Consider the following 21592-nt stretch of genomic DNA (forward strand, 5'->3'; position numbering starts at 1 on the left):
CCCCCCCCCCGCAAGCCTCCCCTCTAAGCAGGCTGATCCAGACACAGCAATACACTTCATGGAAAGCTTAGGGGAGAGGGAGGGGAAAAAACAAAGCATAACGGGGGCTTTGTTTGACAGATCTTTGATTGCTTTCTGCTAATAGAGACAAACATACATGGACATAAGCAAAAACACTGACTATTATTATTTTTTTTTTTTAAACGCAGATACTCAAATGATGCTGTGCTTACTCTTGAAAATCCTCACTGCTGTGACCAAATACTTTGGGGCTTAACTTGGAACAGACAGAGCGCTTATCTGCAATTAAACCATGACAAATGTTTTGAAGGTGTGCTTGAAAATAAAGCTCAAAGCCCAGATAAATTGGGACCAATGACAGTGCGTAACAAATAAAAAGACTGTATTTGAGTTCACAGACAAGATATTTTGTCTCGGACACATTCAGAGAAGCAACTCTTTTCTCCAACACAATAAATGCTCTCATCCTAATAAAGTCAGGGTTGTTTAGAATATTACTTTCTTCAAAACTCGAGGTTTGTGCCAATTTCATTCCCAAGTCACAATTATTTGGAATGTCAATTTGTAAGAAATTGATACACACATTTTCAAAGGATTTTTTTTACGGTATCAAAACATGGCATGTTATGCCGAACAGAGACCTAACTTGGTACCCAAAACAGAAAGGTACTTGTATGCAGTGGTGTGAGGTCTTGTTTGGCCATCCAAAGTTGAAGACATGGTTTACGTTTGCCAGCTGTAGCTGTTTTTGTTTTGGGTTTTTTCGGCTGGCAACATGTATGCCTGGAAATAAACATGTGGTCGGACAAACACGTACATTAATTCAGGCTCCACTCTAAGGGAGTGTGTGCGCGCCGCAAAATGAACAAAACTCATGGTGGAGTTTGACTCAAAAGAACTCTCAACACTGACAAAACTCGGCTCAATTTTGACAAGTAGACTCTATACTCTCAATGCTCTTAGTAGTAGTCGCGAAAACGCCTCCCAAAAATAAATGAATAAATAAATAAATGAAATGCATTAAGGCCGAACGTCTGCTTGCATGAGAATTGCTCAAGGCAATTCGTGGCATTCGGAATTTATTTTGATGCCACAAATGAACAATGTCAAGGTGCCCATAGCTCGAGTTTAAGACTTCGGGTACCAATGTGGTGCCATTTGATAAGGATTTATATTATCCTCGGAATTATACCAAACCACAGGGTGCCTGGTCTGCCCATTAATCTCTTACCATGATCGTCACTGCGGTAAGGATGCTTGAATGTCAAGAGTCGCAGTGGCGATAAGATTACACTGTTGGAATTCTTAACTGATAACATCCAAGTCGACATTTTAAACAAGATATATTTACAAGCTTCTTAAAATGAGTGGACTGGAAAGCAATATCGGGTCAGGCAGAGGTAAATATAAATAGAAGAAAGGACCCGTTCGCTCCATCTGACATTAACAGCAACGGTGGCAGCGGCGGCTGAACTCTTTCATTAAAGTGCAGCCAGTTCTTCCTCTCTCTTCCTTTTCTCGGAGTAGCACAGGCAATGTAATTTTCCATGAGAGCTGTTCCATTTATCAAGGCCAGTGCCAGATCAAGGCAGCTGAGGAATGCCTCACGCAAACGTATAATGAGAGGTGGGAGAGTGAGATGCACTCAGAAGTGGATCCTACTTTTGTGAAGAGACTAGAGAAGATTTATACGGCATCTGTGCTACGATGCTTTGGGGATTTTTAACTTCACACGCTATCAATGAAGTTACGCTGTCACACCCAATCCACGGAGAAAAGGATTGCAGGCCACATGCATGTTAATCGTTCTTAGTACTTGTTATGCTCAAGACAGGACAGCGATCCATTACAAATTAATAGCCGGGGTGCACCCATTTTACTTTCAAATGCTTTTCTCCTGAATATTTCTTTACGTTTTACTGACGTGGAATTGAAAAGCAATTAGTATCCCTTTGGCCAAGTATGAGGACTGACAACATTTAGAAACATCATTTTGACGTGCATTTTCCAAACTGTCGTTTGAATCTGGTTTAAATTGGCCAAAGTGAATCTAGACTATCACAAACATTTTTTGACAAACAAACACAAATCTCATCCTGCAATATCGATGTGTCAGGAACGGGCAACTTAAAGGATGGAGGGACCAAAATATTTCATTTGTGCTGCCCCCCACCCCACAGATTCCATAGTAAATATGGACAAAACGTGTGTGTGCATGCAAAATACATGCGGCCTTCATATACACTGTTTAATTTTTAATAATACATTTCTCAAGGCATGTATATACAATCTACTATTCAACAACAAAGGATTTGAAGCAAAACATCCCCGATCTGTCATTCTCCAGAGGAAAGAATGTCAAAATCAATGGCACGGAAAATGAGGATAAAAGTCGGCAGCTATCAATCGATATATTTTCATTATTCCCCAAAATACTTAGTCGTCGGCACACTTCAGACCATTTATGAGTTTTGGAATTCTTAGTGACCTCAGTGATTGGCAACCACGGTGCCGTGGCACACTAGTGTGCTTTGAGAGATTGTCTGGGGTGCAGAGGGAAAATACCCAATTTCACTTCCATTGTCGGAAAATAATTACTGAGCAATATCAATCAGTGGCAAAAATATCGACGGTGCAACCGGTGCAATAATGCATCGGGGCCCAGACGGCATTAGGGGTCCATATAGGACCGTGGGGAGGGGGAAAGGACTTAACACTTTTTGTTGTGTGGTCTGCTACGGCATTTTTGTAATGTAGATGCCATGGCTCAATAAAAGGTTTGACGGGGGGATCGACTAACCAACAGGAAATGTGCCAATGGTGTTTACTGTATTTTGCCCCAAAACTACCGTACAGGTGTTCTTGTGTCTTATTTGTCAAGAACACCTTTAAATCATAGATATTGAATACATTGAACAACATTGACTAAAATACTGCAAATAATGAGAATAGCGCCGGTTTCAAGTTACATGTCCTTGACTACAATTGAGCAAAGATAATATCATTGTTTTGAAAGCATTGTCCGTGAGCTTGCTGACCTGACCAAGAATATGATCACCGGTAGGCATGAAGAAGTTAACTGCATGTGTCAAGGCTGTCACACTGCAGCAACCGAGGCTAGAGGACAGCGACTGAGCGAAGAGCAGACACTTTCCCACAATAATCACATCACGTTACACTCAAACATGATTACTGCTTAGCCCGATAGACACGCTTTGGAGCAAACTATGCTAAGTTGGCGGGAGCGGCCTTACCTCAGTTCACTTGCTCAATGAATATAATATAGTGTGTTCTACCTCGTGATGGTTGGATACATGTCATTACATATGAGTGTTAAAAACAAAACAAAAAACAAAAAAATATCCTACCTTTTACCCATCACAGTACTACATACAATGATGGGTGGCCGGGCACCGGCTCGTCACGCGTTTACGTCTTCGTAGTCCCATTTACCAGTGACCCCAGCTCCGCTTGCAGTCATGTTCACAATCACAATCACAATCACATTTTAATTTCGTCTTTCTTAACAGGGAAGAAAAACAAACTCAAACGCTGGGCATATGCATCGATGGATGTTTTTGTTCCCAGGAAAGTGGGATGTGCGTTCGGCCGTCTTGACTAAAATGCGTTCTTTAACTTTGAATACATTCATCTTTTTATTTTAATATGATATGACCCCCCCAAAATAAATAAATAAATAAATAAATAAACAAATAAGGAAAATCCATCCTTTATTTCAAATGCATTTATTCAATGGGGAAAACATATCCCATGTTAAGAAATAATTATTTTACATCAAATTATGTGTTCCACATTTATTAATACCCCTGATGTTAATACTTTGTAAAAATCTCTTTTGCCGACAAAACGGCACTTCGTCTTCTCCAATGTTTGACAAAATATGAGAATATAAAAAGACGGATTTGCGACCATTCCTCTTCACACAATCTCCCTAAATTATCCAGCAACCTGGGTCATCTCACTCTGCAGGTTTTCAATGTGGTTGAGGTCTGGGGACTGAGATGGCCATGGGAGGATCTTGATTATGTGTTTGTTGGGAGTATGCTTCTGTAATATAAATTCACGAATGTTCAGGCTTTTAACAAATCTTAACTGGGGGTGCCAATAATTCTGAAGGTTACTATATAAAATATGCCGGTCAAAGTTATGTCACAGGCAATCCAGTGATGTGCGTGTCTATGATTTTTCGGGGATTTTTTGTTGGTGTTTTTTTTTTTTTTTGTCTCATGTAAATTCCTGATAATGTAGTGATAAAAATGTGTTCTTTGTCACACAGGGGCAGCTATTACAGTAATGCATTCTGTAGACAATTAACATCCTGTCACAATAAAATGCAGTCAGTTACTCTTTCGGCCACGGGCATGGTGGTAATCTTCGAAGAGATAATATGTGTTTACCCTTCAATTACAACAAATGCCTGCTTTTCATTCCGATTTCAGGCTGGATTTACACTGCATGATTCAAGTGACACAGTTTTATTTTTTTAACTCAGAAGTAGCACAATTCAGAAAAGACAAAAGGCCACATGGAATCCGATACATGTATCTGATCGTAATTGGGCCCTTTCCAAAAGTGGGGGAATATCTGACACGTTGGCTACGTACACTGCAGTGTATGGTGCCAATTTGGATTTTTGTTTAATCTTTTTTTTAATGTGGTCATTCACACAACAAACACAAATGTAAGCTCAAATGTGAACAGAGTGTGTCTGTGACTATGTTTACGTGCAGTCAATAACCCTTTAAAACTGGAATATTCGCAATATTCCTGTAGCGCAAGGCCATGTAAACACCCGCAAAAACCCAAATATGCTAAATTTGATGTTAAAAAACAAACAAACAAACAAATAAGACCAACCCACTACATGACGGCTGTGTTTGACGTAGTACGTGCATTCTTGATATTTAAAGGAATATCACTTTTAATTAAAGGAATATCGTAAATCGATGCTAATTTCCCGTTAACATGTCAGTGGGATTTTACATTGACTTTAGCCTTGCACGTGCAATGTTTTTAAAATTAATCATGTCTTCTTGTATTTAAGTACACAATGTGTGTAATTATTTTTGTCGTGTGTTTCGTTTTACAGTAATTGAGGTGTCATTAAATAGGTTAAAGCGCACCTGGGGATGGCACAATCACATAAATGTCACATACCTGCTCCACAAGCAACAATGTGCATTCAGGCTACGCCCACAAAATCGGGAATTTGCAAACGCACAACGCCAATCTGTACATGAATAGTTTTTTTTATGGTCGTGAGGAGCCGATTAAATGTTGATTAATTGTCCAGCCAGAAGTTGGGACATTGTGTTAAAACAAATAAAATCCGAATACAATGATTGGACCACTTGGACAAGCAATAATGGCTTCCACTGAAATCGGTTGTGGCAAGGCACAGAGGCAAACTGATAAATAATTTCTTTATCGATACAATGCCTATGGCCTGCCCATGCAAAGATCTCTCTGAAATGTCCTTGGACAATAAACACACCAAGGCAAAGTGTCCTGGATTTAAGGAATCAAATAGGCTTCCTTACATAAGCGCCCCCCCCCCCACACACACACACACCCTCACGCTAGGTTTAGAACAGCAGGAAAACGATGAAGGCATGCTTTACACAAACTCCCTCCCCCACACACTGCTCCAACAGGCATAGCTGGGGCTTGTGGGATTAAGAATGGAACACGATGACAGACAAAAACCGTCCTCAACGCCGCCCTGTTCTTCTGTCTTTTAAATTGTGAGAGCATGAAAAGGGTGCTGGGGGGGCATATAATAGACACAGTTATAGCTCAGCTCTATGGGTGAACAGCGTATGAACTGCATGACTGATTAACTACACAGATCATTACATTGTCAGTGTTCAAATTATGTTGCCCAAGAAGGTAACAAGATGTGAGGGGGAACCTTCCTGCACCGTGTAGCTCTTCTAATCTTAGGACAGTTCTAAAGACAATTTTCACAGATGAATTCAACAAACTTTGGTTCGGAAAACCAAAACATAAATTAAGAATGTTATGATTGCATTTTAAATGATTCAATTAATTGGCAAGGTTGACTTGTTCATCCAACCCACTCAATTATATGGCAGCAACATCACTTAAATATAAAAGAAAATGTTTCCCAATCTTTATGCTGTGGTTATTTTTCGCTGTGTGGCATTTTTAAATGGAAATGTGTATTTAATTAAAAAATCAAAAAAGAAACTCAGGCAATGCGAAATAAACCTCTGAAATCAATTCAAATCAATCAATGCGCCTTTAAGACCGATAGCCTAAAAAGTCAACCACGTGTTACACGGTAGGAAGTAATAAAAGAACATACCTTTTCATTTTTCACCTTCTTCAAGGTCTTGCATTCAGCATTACCGTTTTCCATTTCCTCTGGCTCAGTTTTTGCGGTTAATGCCGGTAATATCCCAACAGGTTCAAGAGCAATATTCCCAATTTGATTGGCTTCTACTAAGTCTGTTGATTGTGTGCCCTCGAAGGGTGCATTGCGACAGTTCCCCAGAGCAACTTGAACTTGAGACACAACCTCCTTCTCCGCTGCAGCAATCGCCACAACTGCTGCTCCCTCGGTTTTGTCCTTTTTACTTTTGCCCGTAGCCCCTTCTTTGTCCTTTTTCCCACTCAGAACACCCCTGGAGGGTTTGCCCCCTTTTTCTATGTTCTTCCCAGAGGTCGAATTGTTGCCTGCAACCACCACAGCCGCCGCCGTGCCAGTTGGCTCGCCTTGAGTCCGTCCCGTCGCTTCCTTTTTCGCCCCATCTCCGGTCGAAGCTTTGCTATTATTGTCTTTAGAGTTTTTACTGCGCTTGTATTTGGATTTGCTTTCCTTGCCTTGAGAGCCAGACACTGGGCTAACAAACCTGATGTTGTCGGGCAACGCTGCTACTGCACTGGGTGGTGCCGCCATGCCGTCCTTGGTGCCAGACATCTCAAGTTTGTCCTTCTCTAAGTCAGCGTCGAGGTCAATAATCAGATTTCCAACACCGATATCCCATTCATCCCCGCTGTCGTAAGTGTCCACCGCATTAGAGTCCACACCTTTCCCGCCTGCAGTGCCACCACTTAGGGACATTTTAGTGCCAACGGCCCAGGATTGCCTCAGTGAGGTCCAACGCTATCTCGGACGGTTGGGACTCAGGGGCAGGGGTTAAAGAATCTTCACGGTCTAATCGTTCCTGTTCCATTTGGCCACATTTTGTTCTGAAAAGAAAAGACAATGCAATGTAGTCAATGGCATAAAAGAATTCAGACATCAAGTATCTCGCACCTAGCATTTCATTAGTGACAAAAGAACATGTTTTCACATGAGCCAGTCATTCTGAAATGATCACTGTGCAAATCCCTATGATACTGCCCACTGGTGCTACAGAAACCCTTTCTTCATAATCACTTCCCCCCCAGTTACCATGACAACTGTGGGAAATGTAGCCTAAATCCTGCTTTGACAGCCAAGGTGGCTCCCACTGCTCTGATCTGAAAGACTGGCTGTCTTTTCATAAGGCACTGCTGTTAGTGTCACGACTGATAAACCCCTGCATTGTTTAGACAGTCTTGCTTTTTCAACTCAAGATGACAGCAGTCATCTTACATAACTCAGTCTTAAAAATATGCAAACACATACATAATTCACTAAATGTCAAAAACTCACACTGTTGTACCGAATATGGATTTAAGGTCAAACTAATTCAGATTTTGAAAAAAAGATATATTCTGGTACATATCTGTTAGCTCATGTGACCTGTTAATAAACCTGTTAAAAAAATGATCAGCACCCTAAACATGAGAAAGCTTGCCATGTTCACATCTTTATGAACTCTCAAAGTTCTGAAATTTCTGTGCATATTGTTCACAAACACTTGTTAAACCATGCGCATGTACAATGTTTAATTTCAGTATACTGACAGGAATAGGAACTCTTGATAGTTACACCATATGGTTATGATGCATCAGATAATCTGCTCAATTAAAATGTATCCCATCTGTTGGCACCTCCGAGGTTATTTTACATCAAGTTTTGGCTAAGAACCTTCTTAAGATGTCAATAAATCATGTAGGTGTTTTGCACGGTTGTGTCCTGTGAATTAATTTTCAGTGAATTGAAAAAAAAAACCCTCAAAAAACAAAGGAAACAAAAAACAGCTTTCAAACCCCGGGAGGTCACTAATTATAATACTAAACGCAGAACTGCTGAACAGCAGGAACCCTAATTCTGAATACTTTGTCAGATCCACTATCCACAAATGAAGGATACTGGAAATGGTGTGTGCTAGGTGTGGCCAGGCAATCAAATTACTCCAAGTGAGCTACGACAAGCCATCCAGACCTCACTGGCATCAATTGTGGTCATTGTTTATGGCTCCACCTTAAGACAGACACTGAGCAAGAATGTCATCAGTCAGACAATTCCAAGGCAAAAACCACAATGGGGTGTAGAAACCAAAGGCTCATCTCATATTTGCCAGTAAATACCTTAAGATGATTGGAGGAATATTCACTGGGATGACAACACAAAAGTTAAACTTTTTGGAAGGTGTGTGGCGGTGATATCTGGTTTTAATATGCCAAGTATTTAATTATATTTGCTAACGCCAGCAGTCCAACACGGTGGTGTTGTCACGGTGATGTCACGGTGTGATTTGCTCATTCAAGACCTGGACAACTTGCTGTGATTAATGGAAAAATTAAGGTTGATGTCGACATGAAAATTCAGCATGGGAACATTCCACCATCTGTTCATGCCCTCAAGCTTAGGCGTTCTTGGGTTATTCAGCAGGACAGCGATCTGAAACATGATCTCATCTACATCTAAATACTCAAACAAACAAAAAAAGACATGAAAAAAAAAAAAAGGTTTTTGGAGTAGCATATTCAAAGTCCTCAAAGGGTCAGTTCATGCTCAATAACCTTTGGATATGACCAAGGCAAAACAAGTCTGTGAGGAAAGAGTTCGCCGCAATTTCACAGCAAATGAATGACTCAATTCTAGTTACTTCAAGTTCCTGATTTGAGTTATTGCTGCCCAGAGTGGCTCAACCAATTAATAGGTTCAGGAGGTAATCAGCTTTTCACACCGACAAGAAAGATTCAGATTTTTTCCCTCTGAAGAAAGGAAAAAAAAACTCATTTAGAGACGGCATTTAAATTTACTTGGGTTGTCTGCGATTTTATAACTGGTTTGATGATTTGGAACATTTGAGTCTGATAAATATGCAAGAAAAGACATCGGGAAGGGGCAAACTTTTGTCCATATATTTGGATGTGTGCCTGATTCAAACATCATTTTCTTCTTTTTCTTTTTTTAACCAGTCACACTTTGGCTGATAAACTTGGACCGACGTTCTTTGGGTGGTCCTGTTGAAACCATAATCATACGGAATTCACAAGCTACAGTACCGATTATTTCAAAACAAACATTTTCTTAACTGTTTACAAGATCAGGAAAAAGCTGGGTTGGTCCTGCTTGCCATTTTTCTAAGGCTGCAATTTTCAGTCAAGCATTTAGCATGTTGTAAACTTCCTTCGGTTTCACTGCGTGACAAATGCTGCAGTGACATAGCTGGCTGGCCAGCATAAATGCAACATAAATCAAATTACAGTTAAGATGAGGAAGAAAATAAGTGGGTGTGCACACCAGCGGCAAAACCAAGCTCATGCATTGGATTTAGTCAGAAAAGCTTGTCAAGTGCTTTTTAGAGATCTGTATTTTTATTTGATTTTTCTTCTACAAAAGAACAACAAAAAGAACTGATTATTTCTATAATTTCACATGGCATCTAAACAATGAACGGCACAGATTTGGTCTACTTTCCTCTTTCACAAACTGTTATTCTCTTCTGTACGCTGCAACCTTATTCAAGTTCCACCGATTCCTCCGTTTGTTTTTCCTTGTCATGCAAACCTCTCATCCACAATGTTTATGAACTGCTGGATGTGTAGTTATGATGTGGAGGAGTCTGTCTAGGTAGGGTTGAACAATCCAAATCATGACTTCTCGACATGTCTGGGTGACTGGCTTGTAAAATTATTCCTTGACAATGCTGAAGTAACTTTGGTCAGTCACCATCATAGCTCAGTACTTTTGTGGTGCTCCAGGACTGGGTAACGCTAATTTTTAGAAGGTTGAGTGTACAATATATATTAAAAAAAAAAAAAAAAACAATGAAAGAAACATGCTCTCGCTGACATACTGTAACTTGTCATTTGGCAGTATACTATACACCAGTGTTTTTCAACCTTTTTTGAGCCAGGGCATGTTTTTTACATTGGAAAAATTTTGCGGCACACCACTAACCAAAAATGTGATAAAATGACACTCTGAACAGTGTATTTAATTAAAATATAATTTCTCAATTTATTTATACTCAATCAGTGTGAAACCTGGGGCTGTTTAGATCAGGGTTTTTCGAACTTTTTTGAACTTTTTTTCATTGAAAAAAATCTCGCGGCACATCACTAGCTGAAAATGTGAACCCCCCCCTCCTCCCCGCTTATTTTACCAACTAACGTGTTATATTGTTACTATAACCGTTTTTAACATTGAAGAGTGACATTATAACAGCTTGAATTGGAATCTAATGAACACAAAGAAAACCGTATTTTATCATCTTTCATATTTATTGTTTCACCGTCGTCCTGCATTCATGCGTCACAAATTCGCGTGTCTCTCGTCGTAACACAAGGCAATTGGCTAGCTAGCTGTTGCTGCTCCCTAGCGGTATGGGAGGGTACTACATGATTACTTTCTGGACGAAAGACAGCACAGGCATAAAAATTGGATATTTTCCCGCGGCACACCTGACAATGTCTCGCGGCACACCAGTGTGCTGCGGCACACCGGTTGAAAAACACTGCTATAAACTATAATAGTACCGCATATTAGAAATGCCACAAAAAAGCAGGAGAATCGCATAAAGAGCTCAAATTTTCGCCTTTATGCATTCACGGCACTGACATGGAATGGAAGGGACGAGGTCAACTTGACAAATTTTCAGCTTCAAGGCGGTATCAGAGAAATAACAGGACAGGAATGTGAAGTAGTGGCAATGTCCCACTTTTGTTCAGTTCTGAGCAGAGGTGTAAAAGTGTATCGACATCTAATCAAATTCAAAACTATTTTAATAATCGCGTAATTATTGAGTGCCGCTGTTTTTCAAACTGTTCAAATCTTCCGATTCAGCCTCTGAACAGTAATTACTCTCTGATTTATGCAGTACTTCGTGAAAGCACAATCATTATCTTTCGTGAAAAAGTAGACATTTGCAAACGCCTACTTTTACTGTGGAAAACAGTGACTAAACCAGTCACTGAATACGTCAAAAAGGTTAGTGACGACGTCAATCCATCCCGTGTGGTATTGCTTAATTATTGCTTCTTTTTTTTTTTTTAAATTACCACACAATAACAAATAAAGAACAATAAATGGTGAATAAAGGATTTGAAAAACATTCCGACAGCCAGACAGTTCTGAATAAAAGGCAAAGGCTCCGCATTGGTCTGATGCAGCTATTTTTGCATGATCTTCGTAAAACAGTTTGATCATTTCATTTCTCTGCATGCTTCTTTCTACAGATGACTGTCCAGTGGAAGAGCAGTCAAGCGCATGTTTTGGAGGGTGGAGAGATGCAGCTGTCCCCGTTTGACTATGAAAACAGTTGTGGGGTCTAATTTGTCCAACACCTCCACAAAAGAGAGGTTGTAACTCTATCAGCAGTTGACCTACTGTACTGCCCTCAGCTGGAACCGCCATGCAAGCCGTTTTGAAAAAGCTCCCACTGAGAGGAATGTCCCAGCGCGATTCTCATTGAGCGAAAGGCATGCGGGTTGTGCAACACCCACAGTGCTTGCCCTTTTTAACAGATCCAGTTTCACTGAGTTATCTATGGAGTGAAATCCGCTTTGAACTTTGCTACTCATTTACCAAGCAAAAGGGACAATCATAATTTCTGTGGTAGAATGACTAAGCAGAACTAGTCCACTATTTCCATTTCCTCCCTTTTGGACCCAGCTGTATGCCATTGCATTTACTCCACAAGGCTAATACTGGGAGGAATGTGTGTGCAACATAAAAAGAATAAGTAAACATTTCCCAACCTTAAAACTCCGCTAAATCTAGATAGAATGAAATTGCCAGTTGAATTTACTTTGAATGCTATGTAGTGAGCATTGAAAATGGAATTTACTCAGTCCCCTGGAAAAGCTCAGTTCATTTAAACCGCTTTCACAATTTCTCAGTTATTCTACTATTCACTGTCTATTCACTGACTGCTGACTGGCATTCAGACAACAAAAGCACAGCAATGGATGGATTAAGCGTTATATTGAGAGAGAGAGAGAGAGATCATTTGAAAAGTACTTTTCTCTGCAGGCGTTCTACTGAGGGGGATCACAAAGAGGAGGAACTGTTCAAAGTTCTTCACCAGAATCGCAGCAGTGACGTTCCTCCGGGCTCTGAGGCGCAGCCCGAATCGAGTTTTAACTGACAGATAAAGCCATGTTTCCAACAAGTTTTGACAGTTTGGTGTGCTACAGAAGGTTTGCCGTTTTAATTGCAAAAAAGGATACACAGTATACATACTAAATACACCCAATCAGATAGCACTTTGACGAATGATCCAGATGAGGATTTTTTAAGGTTTTGAAGGTACAGTATATAACATCCTGTAGTGTTTTGGCTTGGTTTCCTCATATTTGGTTTCAGCCAAGAATTTTCATTTTGATGGATCCCGATTACTTTTAATTTTCATTGCATTTTGCAGTTACGTAGAACAATAGTGAACTATACACGTGAGAGTTCTCAGAACAAGTCGGTTCGTGGATCCTCTTCATTTCCCACAGCTCTGGGAGTTCACCTAAAGGCAGAGGGAGCACTGTGTTTGACCCCAAAGTCCAGATTAAATCGTGACCTCCCTTGGGCCCAGTAGATGAGTATGTTTTCCGACATCATCATCATTCAAACCTGAGCATAACTATGAGAAATAGAGTTGAACTAATGGGAAAACTATTTTTTTTTTTTTTTTTGCTTGGGCGTAACTTCACATCTGATAGGTTTTGAAACATAAGCAATGAGAACCCTTGACACTGCCGGCAAAAGCCGTCATCTTATTCTTATTGATCCGACAATTTTGCGGGGTCAAAGAGGGATGTGGTTGAACGAGCCGTCTCAGGTTATGCAAACACAACAATGTCACTTACAGGAAACCACTTGGTGTACTCTTTTAAGGACCCGGTAAAATGAAGATATTTTGAGGGCTGTAACTAACAATTATTTTCATTATTGATTTATCTGTCAATGACCTTTTTGATGAATTGATGGATCGGTTGAAAATTATTTTTAAAATGTTCATCATTTATCCATATTTGTATTTATATTGCACTTAATTGAACTGTGTTTTCTTTTCTCTTCTTTCTACCCACAATCTTGCTGCTGAAGGCTGTAAATTTCCCCAGTGTGGGACAAATAAAGGATATCTTATCTTATCTTTTTTATGGGTTTGCTGGGAACCACTGACAGAATCCCCTCTCAGAAAGAGTTTCAACTCGCACCTGTGGCAGAACTTCGCCCCCAGCCCGGGTGAGGTGGGGGATTTTGAGTCCAACTGGACCATGTTCCGTGCATCACTTGTTGCGACCGAAAATTGGAGCCGTGGCCGGTGCCTATTGTGGTGTAAGCCACAAGCTGTTGGTGGATACCAACATTGGGGGATGCCATCAAGCTGACAGAGGAGTCCTATCAGGCCTTTTTGGCTTGTGGGACTCCAGAGGCAGCTGATGGTTCTTGCTGGGTAAACGGAATGCAGCCTTAGTGGTCACCGAGGCAAAGACTCGGGCATAGGAGGAGTTCGGCGAGGCCATGGAGAATAACTTCCGCACAACTTCAAAGACATTCTGGTCCACCGTCTGGCATCTCAGTCAGAGGTGCACCGTCAACATTGTAGAGTGGGGATGGCGTGTTGCTTACTTCAACACGGAATGTAAGGGTAAACCTCAAAGAACTACTCAGTTCCACTGACATACCTTCCCGTAAGGAAGCAGAGTCTGGGGTCTCTGAGGCGGGCTTTCCTATCTTTGGGGTTGAGGTTAAAAACCTCCTCGGTGGTAAGAGATCCATTCAGAGTTCCTCAAGGCTCTGGATGTTGTGGGGTGTCCTGGTTGACCCGCCTCTACAACTTCCATGTCAGAGTTTGGTCCGGATTGCCGGCAGTAAATGAGATTTGTTTCCAGTGAGAGGTGAACTCCGCCCATGCTACCCTTTGTTACGGATTCTGTTCAAACCTTTTCTGGACAGAATTTCTATGGATCATCAAGGTGTTGAGATTGTGGTTTGGTGGTCTCGGTATTACATCTTTGGTTTTTGCAGATGATGTGGTACTGTTTGCTTTTTCAAGCTGCAATCTTTAACTCTCACTGGAGCAGTTCGCAGTCGAGTGTGAAGCAGTTGGGATGAAAATCAACACCTCCAAATCTGAGACCATGGTCTCAGTCAGAAAAATGTGGAATGCCCTCTCCAGGTCGGGAATGAGATCCTGCTCCAAGCGGAGGAGTTCAAGTGGAATATATTTCAGGCACCAGAGGACTGAAGCAGATAGTTTTCTTCATGGCTCAATAGGGAAGAGTGTGTGTGTATGTGTGTGTGTGTGTGTGTATGTGTGTGCGTGTGTGTGTGTGTGTGTGTGTGTGTGTGTGTGTGTGTGTGTTATATATACACATACACACACAGATGCTTGTCAAAAAATTTGAATATCATGATAATGTTGATTTATTTTAGTTATACTCTTCAAAAAGTGAAACTTGTGTAATGTATGTATTCATTCCACACAAACTGATACATTTCAATTGTTAATTCATTTTAATTTAGATTATTATATCTGAAAACTAAAAAAATCATATAACACTTGAGACACTTTATACAAAGAAAGGAGTTTTCGAAATGTTAAACTGTGAGAGCTGAGAGATTCTTTCAGTTTTTCATCAAATTGAAGCCTGATTTCATAAACTTGGCGATTGCTTTATTCATACAAATTTGGCAGGACCTTTTCCAATACTATTTTCTGCACTGTCAAATTTACAAGACATTTTCATGTTTGCTTTAAAGTGAATTTAAAGTAAAAATTTCAAAGCAAAACAACGCCAAGGGCAGTGAGAAGTCCGACAAGTGATCAATGCCTACGTGATTGTAGTTTTAATAAAAATGTCCTTTCAGATACAGTGACTGGCATTGACGTTCCAACCTGGGCATATTATGGGCCCAAACATGAGACGGAGAGCAGCATGTCGGGAGTACAATGTCACTGTTTAAAGTGGAAACTTGTTTCACTTGTCAAGCAAAATCATGTGGAGTCCAGCCAGGCTCCACAACAGCTGGTGTCAAAGCATTCACTACTTACATTCCACAAAAAGGGCAAATGCCGATGAACTGATATATTGTAGAGCTTCCATAATCACACGGCAAATAGGGTAGCTTTAGCATGTAAGGCATTAGCGATTCTATTGTGACTTCAAACACAGCATTGGCTAAATAAAAGCATAAGGCGGACATGCGTGCAGACACCCGATATGCCGTCAGCTCGAATGCTGCAGTCAGGAGTCAGGTTATACGGCAACAGTCCTGGGGAAAAAAAATAACTGCTGTGCTCATATATGTCATTAGTCAGCATTTGGTGACATGTTTTTTAAAAGTTGACTCATTTATAATCTATTAATTTAAGCTAAATGATGAAAAAGAGAAAGGTGTAAAAGTGAGGTGTGTTGAGGATATTAATCCACCGCTACTAACTGAAGGATAGGGAGAGGGGACTGTGAACCCTGCCGCAAACAGCAGAAAGAAAAAAAAGAATGCAAATGATACCCCATTATTCATAGTTTAAATGTTATATATACTACAATCTAGCATCCCATAACAGTTTATCAACATCTTGAAATAATTTTAAGATTACTCTGAAAAATAAATGGCCCATAAATTAGATTTTTGACTGTTGACCCCCGTCATGTTTTTTGGAATGTGAGACGAAGCCAGAGTACGCGGAGAAAAACCACAAAGGCAAAGAGAGCACATGCAACCACCACACAGGAAGGCCGGACCCCTGAATCGAACTCTGGACCTCTGTACGGTCAAGCAGATGTGCTAACTACTAGTCGACCACTGTGCCGCTGAGTTTTGAGATCTAAAACAAATTTCAATCAGCTTTTAATCTTACGAGCTTCGAATAAATGAAACACAAACATTCAGAGGCCAGAAAAAAAGACCTAATTAAAGAATACAGTGAAGTACAAAGAACTCAACTAAAAACACCAGTGCCTGGTAACGTTGAGGAATGCCCAGCATTTCAGTAGAGTTTTAGGAACACGCGTGTCCTCTTGTTCAAAAGGGATGTTTTTTTTTTTCCATCTGTGGTCTCAGTATGAACAATGGGGGCACCACGTAGAAAGAAATCTGGCAACATTTGAATGGATTCTGTTGCTATGTGTGTTGAGCTTTAAAAATGAGTTAAAAAAAAAAAAGGAAACGAGTGATTTTTGAGAATACTATACTGACCAAACCCGAATGTCCACAGCAGGTAGCCCAGAGAACAAACCCTCGGCTACTGTGAAACTCTTTGCGATGATCTTTGAGATCTCTTGCAGATGTCAAGTGCATGACAAATAAAAATGCGCGATGATCATTATTATCCATGAGATGGTGATGGCAACCTTTCCGATCAAAGGCAATGCATGTACATTGAAAATAAATCACATCCTCATTTCTAACTCAGTTAACTTGCTCAGAACCAATTTGTACGATTTTTTTTTTTTGTTTACGTCAAAGTGTGTGCCATCGATACATAACATGCATCCGTGATATTTTGATTTTTGTGCAGTCCAAGAACATGGAATGCACGATCACTTTGCCCCTACTAACTTTACTGTTGCCATAGGCACGCGTGTGTAATATCCCCCTATTGTTCATATCTATGATCTATCCCTTGGGGTGTAATAAAAAAATGATTTGAATCAGATTTGATTTAAAAGATGTAGGTGCATGGAATCACCCTTTATTGGCGATATATTTTTTGAAGGAAATGAAATAAATAACAGTAAACCACTGACAAATTCATTCCAGAGCTTTTCCCCTCAGTGTTAAATGAGCATGGCGGGCGGCGAGACGCTTCTTGCCCCCAATGCCCTGCCACGTTATTTAGCCAAACTAATGCCCCACGATCAGGGGTAGGGAACACCAGTTCCTCGTGGGCCTGTTTTAGATCTCTCCCTACTCCGACACACCTGATTCAAATGACCATAATCATTTCAGGCTTCCAAAGAGCTTGCTGATGAGCTGATCGTTTGACTCAAGTGTGTTGAAGTAGAGAGAGATCTAAAACAGGCAGGATGTGGCCCTCGAGGAATCGCAGTACCCTACCCTGCCCTAGATACTGCTCAACTATTGAATGACGACACGCACATGGGTTTCAACTGACTGGTAAATGTCACATAGAGGAAGCATACAATTCTATATGAAACTTATTGCACGTATTTGCGGGCCATTATTGCAATGCTGATATTTTTTCAATATATGGTGCTGCTCAGTTTCCGGGTTTTAATCTTGTAATCACTCGATAGTTCGAGACGCAACCGGCAGTATACAGTACATATTGTGTCTTACAACAGTATCTAACAGGATTTATCATTCCACATGTGGAACGAAATAGATGAACGGGCAGTAATTGTTGTAGATGTTGCTGTACATCTCAACTCAACTCAACTCAACTGTATTTATAGAGCACTTTCAAACAGCCATCGCTGCATACAAAGTGCTGTACATGAGCAACTAACATACAGAAACAATAAAGCAATAAATCAGGAACAAAGATGGTAGAAAGCACCAAACCGTAAAACTAAGATCAAATCTGAGTCATGCTGAGTCAAATGCCAAAGAATACAAGTGAGTTTTGAGGCGGGTTTTAAAGATGGGCAGCAAGGGGGCTTGCCGATGTTCAGTGGGAGGTCATTCCATCGAGAGGTTATGTGCTCCCTCTTACGAGTACGAGTCAAGAGGCGAGCAGCAGCATTCTGGACCAGCTGGAGACGCTTAATGGAGGATTGGCTGACTCCAAAATAAAGTGCATTACCGTAATCGAGCCGGGATGTGACGAATGCAAGAATTACTGTCTCAAGGTGCTCATGAGAAAGGAGAGGTTTGACTTTAGCCAGCTGTCTAAGATGAAAGAAGCTGGATTTAACAACGGCACCAATTTGCCGGTCAAATTTAAAATCACTGTCCAGTTTAAGACCCAAGTTTGAGACCGTTGACCTAAGATAAGGAGACAGGGGGCCCAAGTCTACAGGATGAGATGTACAAGGGCCACTGGGACCAAACAGTATCACTTTTGTCTTCTTTTCATTGAAATTCAAGAAATTCTGTGCCATCCAGATTTTGATTTCCTCCAGGCAGGATAAAAGTGGTCTCAATGAGAAAGCGTCTTTTTTGCTCAGTGGGACATAGATCTGACAGTCATCTGCATAGCAGTGGAAGGAAATACCATGTTTCCTTAAGATAGAACCCAATGGGAGCAGGTACAGTGAGAACCGCAGAGGCCCCAGAATTGAGCCCTGTGGAACACCACATGACAGAGGGGTAGTACTTGACTCAGAGCAGCCAAGGCTAACACAAACAGTTCTGTCACCGAAACCATTCAAAAACGCTACCGCCAATGCCCACCAATTGCTGCAAACGAGTCAACAGAATACTGTGATCCACTGTATCAAATGCTGCAGTTAAATCCAATAAAACCAGGAGGATGTCATTAGAAACGTGTAACAGGGCCGACTCTGTGCTATGCATCGTCTTGAAACCTGACTGGAAGACCTCCAAGATGTTATGTTCATCCAAGAAAGATTTCAACTGCATGTGCACTATTTTTTCCAGATTTTTTTAAAATGAAAGGCAGTTTGGAAATGGGCCTAACATTTGACAGCACATCTTGATCAAGACAAGGTTTCTTGATCAAGGGTCGGACCACAGCATGTTTCAACTGTTGCGGAACTACACCAGAAGACAGGCTGCGTTGATAATGGCCAAGACCGATGTACCAATATTCGGGAGAACCTCCTTAAAGAAATGCGGGGGAAGAGAGTCACAGGGGGAGCCAGATGGCTTAGTCTGGCGAACCACATCCTCTAAAAGCGTCAAGAACACAGTTTCAAAAGAATTTAACACAGCTGAACACGGAATGTGGACAGAGGGGTCAAATGTGGTATTTTTCCAGATGGTGAATTGTGCACTGAAAATCATGAATCATATCAAAATCACAGTCCAGTATCTGCCTGAAAAAAACACAATTATATATTTTGCGAACATTGTTCAGCCATCGTACTTATGTAGAACTGTATGACATTTTGTTTCCTTCGATCCAGACTAAATTCCGTCACTACATTTTAGCGAACACATAATCCGTGATCATAATTGAAATACAGTATTTGTCTTGCAAAGGCATACTATTCCATTAAATGAATCTTGGCAGCCCACAAAATTCACGCAGCTGATCAAGTCACTATTTGATGCCCCAAGACTATTAATTCTAGCCTGAAGTAGTTCAAGAACGAATGTTTATAAGCTACAGTTTCGGCACATTGATTTTGGTTGCGCTGCATCTACATCAGCAATAAAACATACCTGTCCTATAGTGCAAGAAACTAAACAATTTCTTTAAATAGGAAGGTGTGCATACTATACCTGTCACGGTTACGGTAACAAAGGTTGCTAACTAGTCACAAGCTGTAGTGCTGAACGGAGATTATTTTTAAGCAGCACAAAGACCGTGAGCGAGAGCACAGCTTTGAAATAAAATTTAAAGTCGCCTGCTTGCCCCCTTGGAATGTGACAGATTTGATTTGTTGCAGGTAGCTTAGTCGGTGTCAGAGCCTCTGTATGACATATCAGCTATTTCATTGCTCACTTTTACCGACAAGTAGCGATGGGAAGCAAGCCCGGGTACTGAACTGGCTCTGGGGCTCTTTTTTTTTTTAAACTCTTTTTTTTTTTTAAACTGCAGTATCGCAAAGCTCCACCTTCAATGGTTTTGTTAACGGCCATGGAGAAATTATTCAAATAGATTTTTGATTTATTTAGTCTACATGAATGCTATTTTGCACTTTCTACCCCTCTGATCTCATTTTTAAAGAGAGTAGACAAGAAAATTCATCTTAAGATATATGTTCCCAATCGGAGGTGTACCATCTTGCCCCACTCCAGCACTGTGCACAAGAGGCACTTGCGACTCCTTCCTGTGCCAATGCAGTTCTGTGTGATCATATTACCATATGATATGTGGTAATTATATAAGACTGTCCATCGTGCCATATAACTCAATAGCTTTTATACTGTTCTTTTCATCTGCGGGTTTGGTGTTGGTGTAACGGTGGCTTCCGTTCCAGATCCACCTGCTCGGGCTTCCAACACACGCAGTCACCGTGTCATCGACTTTGGGCCGCACAATCAGTGGCTTTGAAGGGTCAGCGGAGCGAGGTTTTTTACTCACGTCCACTCGGACAACACACGCTGGTGTAATTTGCTGTACATATGTTGCGAGGCAAACCTTTTTTTTTTCTTGATTCGAATGGTAACATCTTGAGAGGGATGGAGGGATTACGTCACAAACCTCTGATCAATGCACGTTGTCATAAGTGAAATCAATCAGTTTTTCTAAAATAATTGTTTTATGATTAACCGTATAAAATGAGCAGTATCGTGAAGAGTAGTCATGTCGTTCAAGTCTTAACGATCGACCATCGATACTTACAAGATACTTGTACAAATGCTTGGTATAACTTGGAAAAAATTCCGCACTGAAGCAAAGCAAATGTTGAAATATATAAAGGGGAAGTGGGTGTAATGGTGCACCTATTTATTCAATGTATCAATGTGTCTGCCGTGCGATCCAGCTACATTGATCGGCGCTGGCTGGACTAGTTCACATCAATGCTGGCAATACAGACAATTTCATTTTTAAAAGTTATTGATTGATTTAATTAATATAATTAATAAAATTATTTTACACTCATAGTTCCTAATACCCTTTGGTTTTGTATTCAAGTTGTAATGTTATTTTTAATTAACTATTATTGGTTTTCCGCTCAGACATATCATATGGAGATCGTCTTGAAAGACGTCTGCCCTGTATCGGCATTGCAAATTCAGAGTGAAATGTGCTATGACAATTTAATGACGCATCTTGCGGCCCGGTGGTCAACTAGTTAGCGTGTCGGCCTCACAGTGCTGAGGTGCAGGGTTCGATTCCGGCCCCGGTCTATCTGTGTTGAGTTTGCATGTTCTCCCTGTGCCTGCGTGGGTTTTCTCCGGGTACTCCGGTCTCCTCCCACATTCCAAAAACATGCGTGGCAGGTTCATGGAACACTCTAAATTGTCTCGAGTTGTGAGTGTGAGCGCGGATGGTTGTATGCCTATCTGGCAACCGGTTCAGGGTGTCCCCCGCCTACCCCGCGACTCTTGTGAGGATAAGTGGATCCGAAGATGGATGGATGGATGTTTATTTTGTGTTACCTT

General features: G+C 40.8%; 1 protein-coding gene across 4 annotated transcripts in view; it reads right to left on the reverse strand.

The window, feature by feature from the left end:
• Positions 1-21592, reverse strand: part of znf609b (zinc finger protein 609b) — an 87811-nt gene that overhangs the window by 49911 nt on the left and 16308 nt on the right. For 3 of the 4 annotated variants that reach the window (XM_019886718.1, XM_019886717.1, XM_019886716.1), the window contains exon 2: positions 6371-7257. The exons of the other annotated variant lie outside the window; for it this stretch is intronic. In XM_019886718.1, the coding sequence (XP_019742277.1) occupies positions 6371-7129 (759 nt within the window). In that variant the 5' untranslated portion in view covers positions 7130-7257. The remainder of the gene's footprint in view (positions 1-6370; positions 7258-21592) is intronic. 4 annotated transcript variants of the gene reach the window in all.

The sequence above is a fragment of the Hippocampus comes genome, unplaced genomic scaffold, assembly GCF_001891065.2.
Source record: "Hippocampus comes isolate QL1 unplaced genomic scaffold, H_comes_QL1_v1.1 scaffold261, whole genome shotgun sequence".
Lineage (NCBI taxonomy): Eukaryota > Metazoa > Chordata > Actinopteri > Syngnathiformes > Syngnathidae > Hippocampus > Hippocampus comes.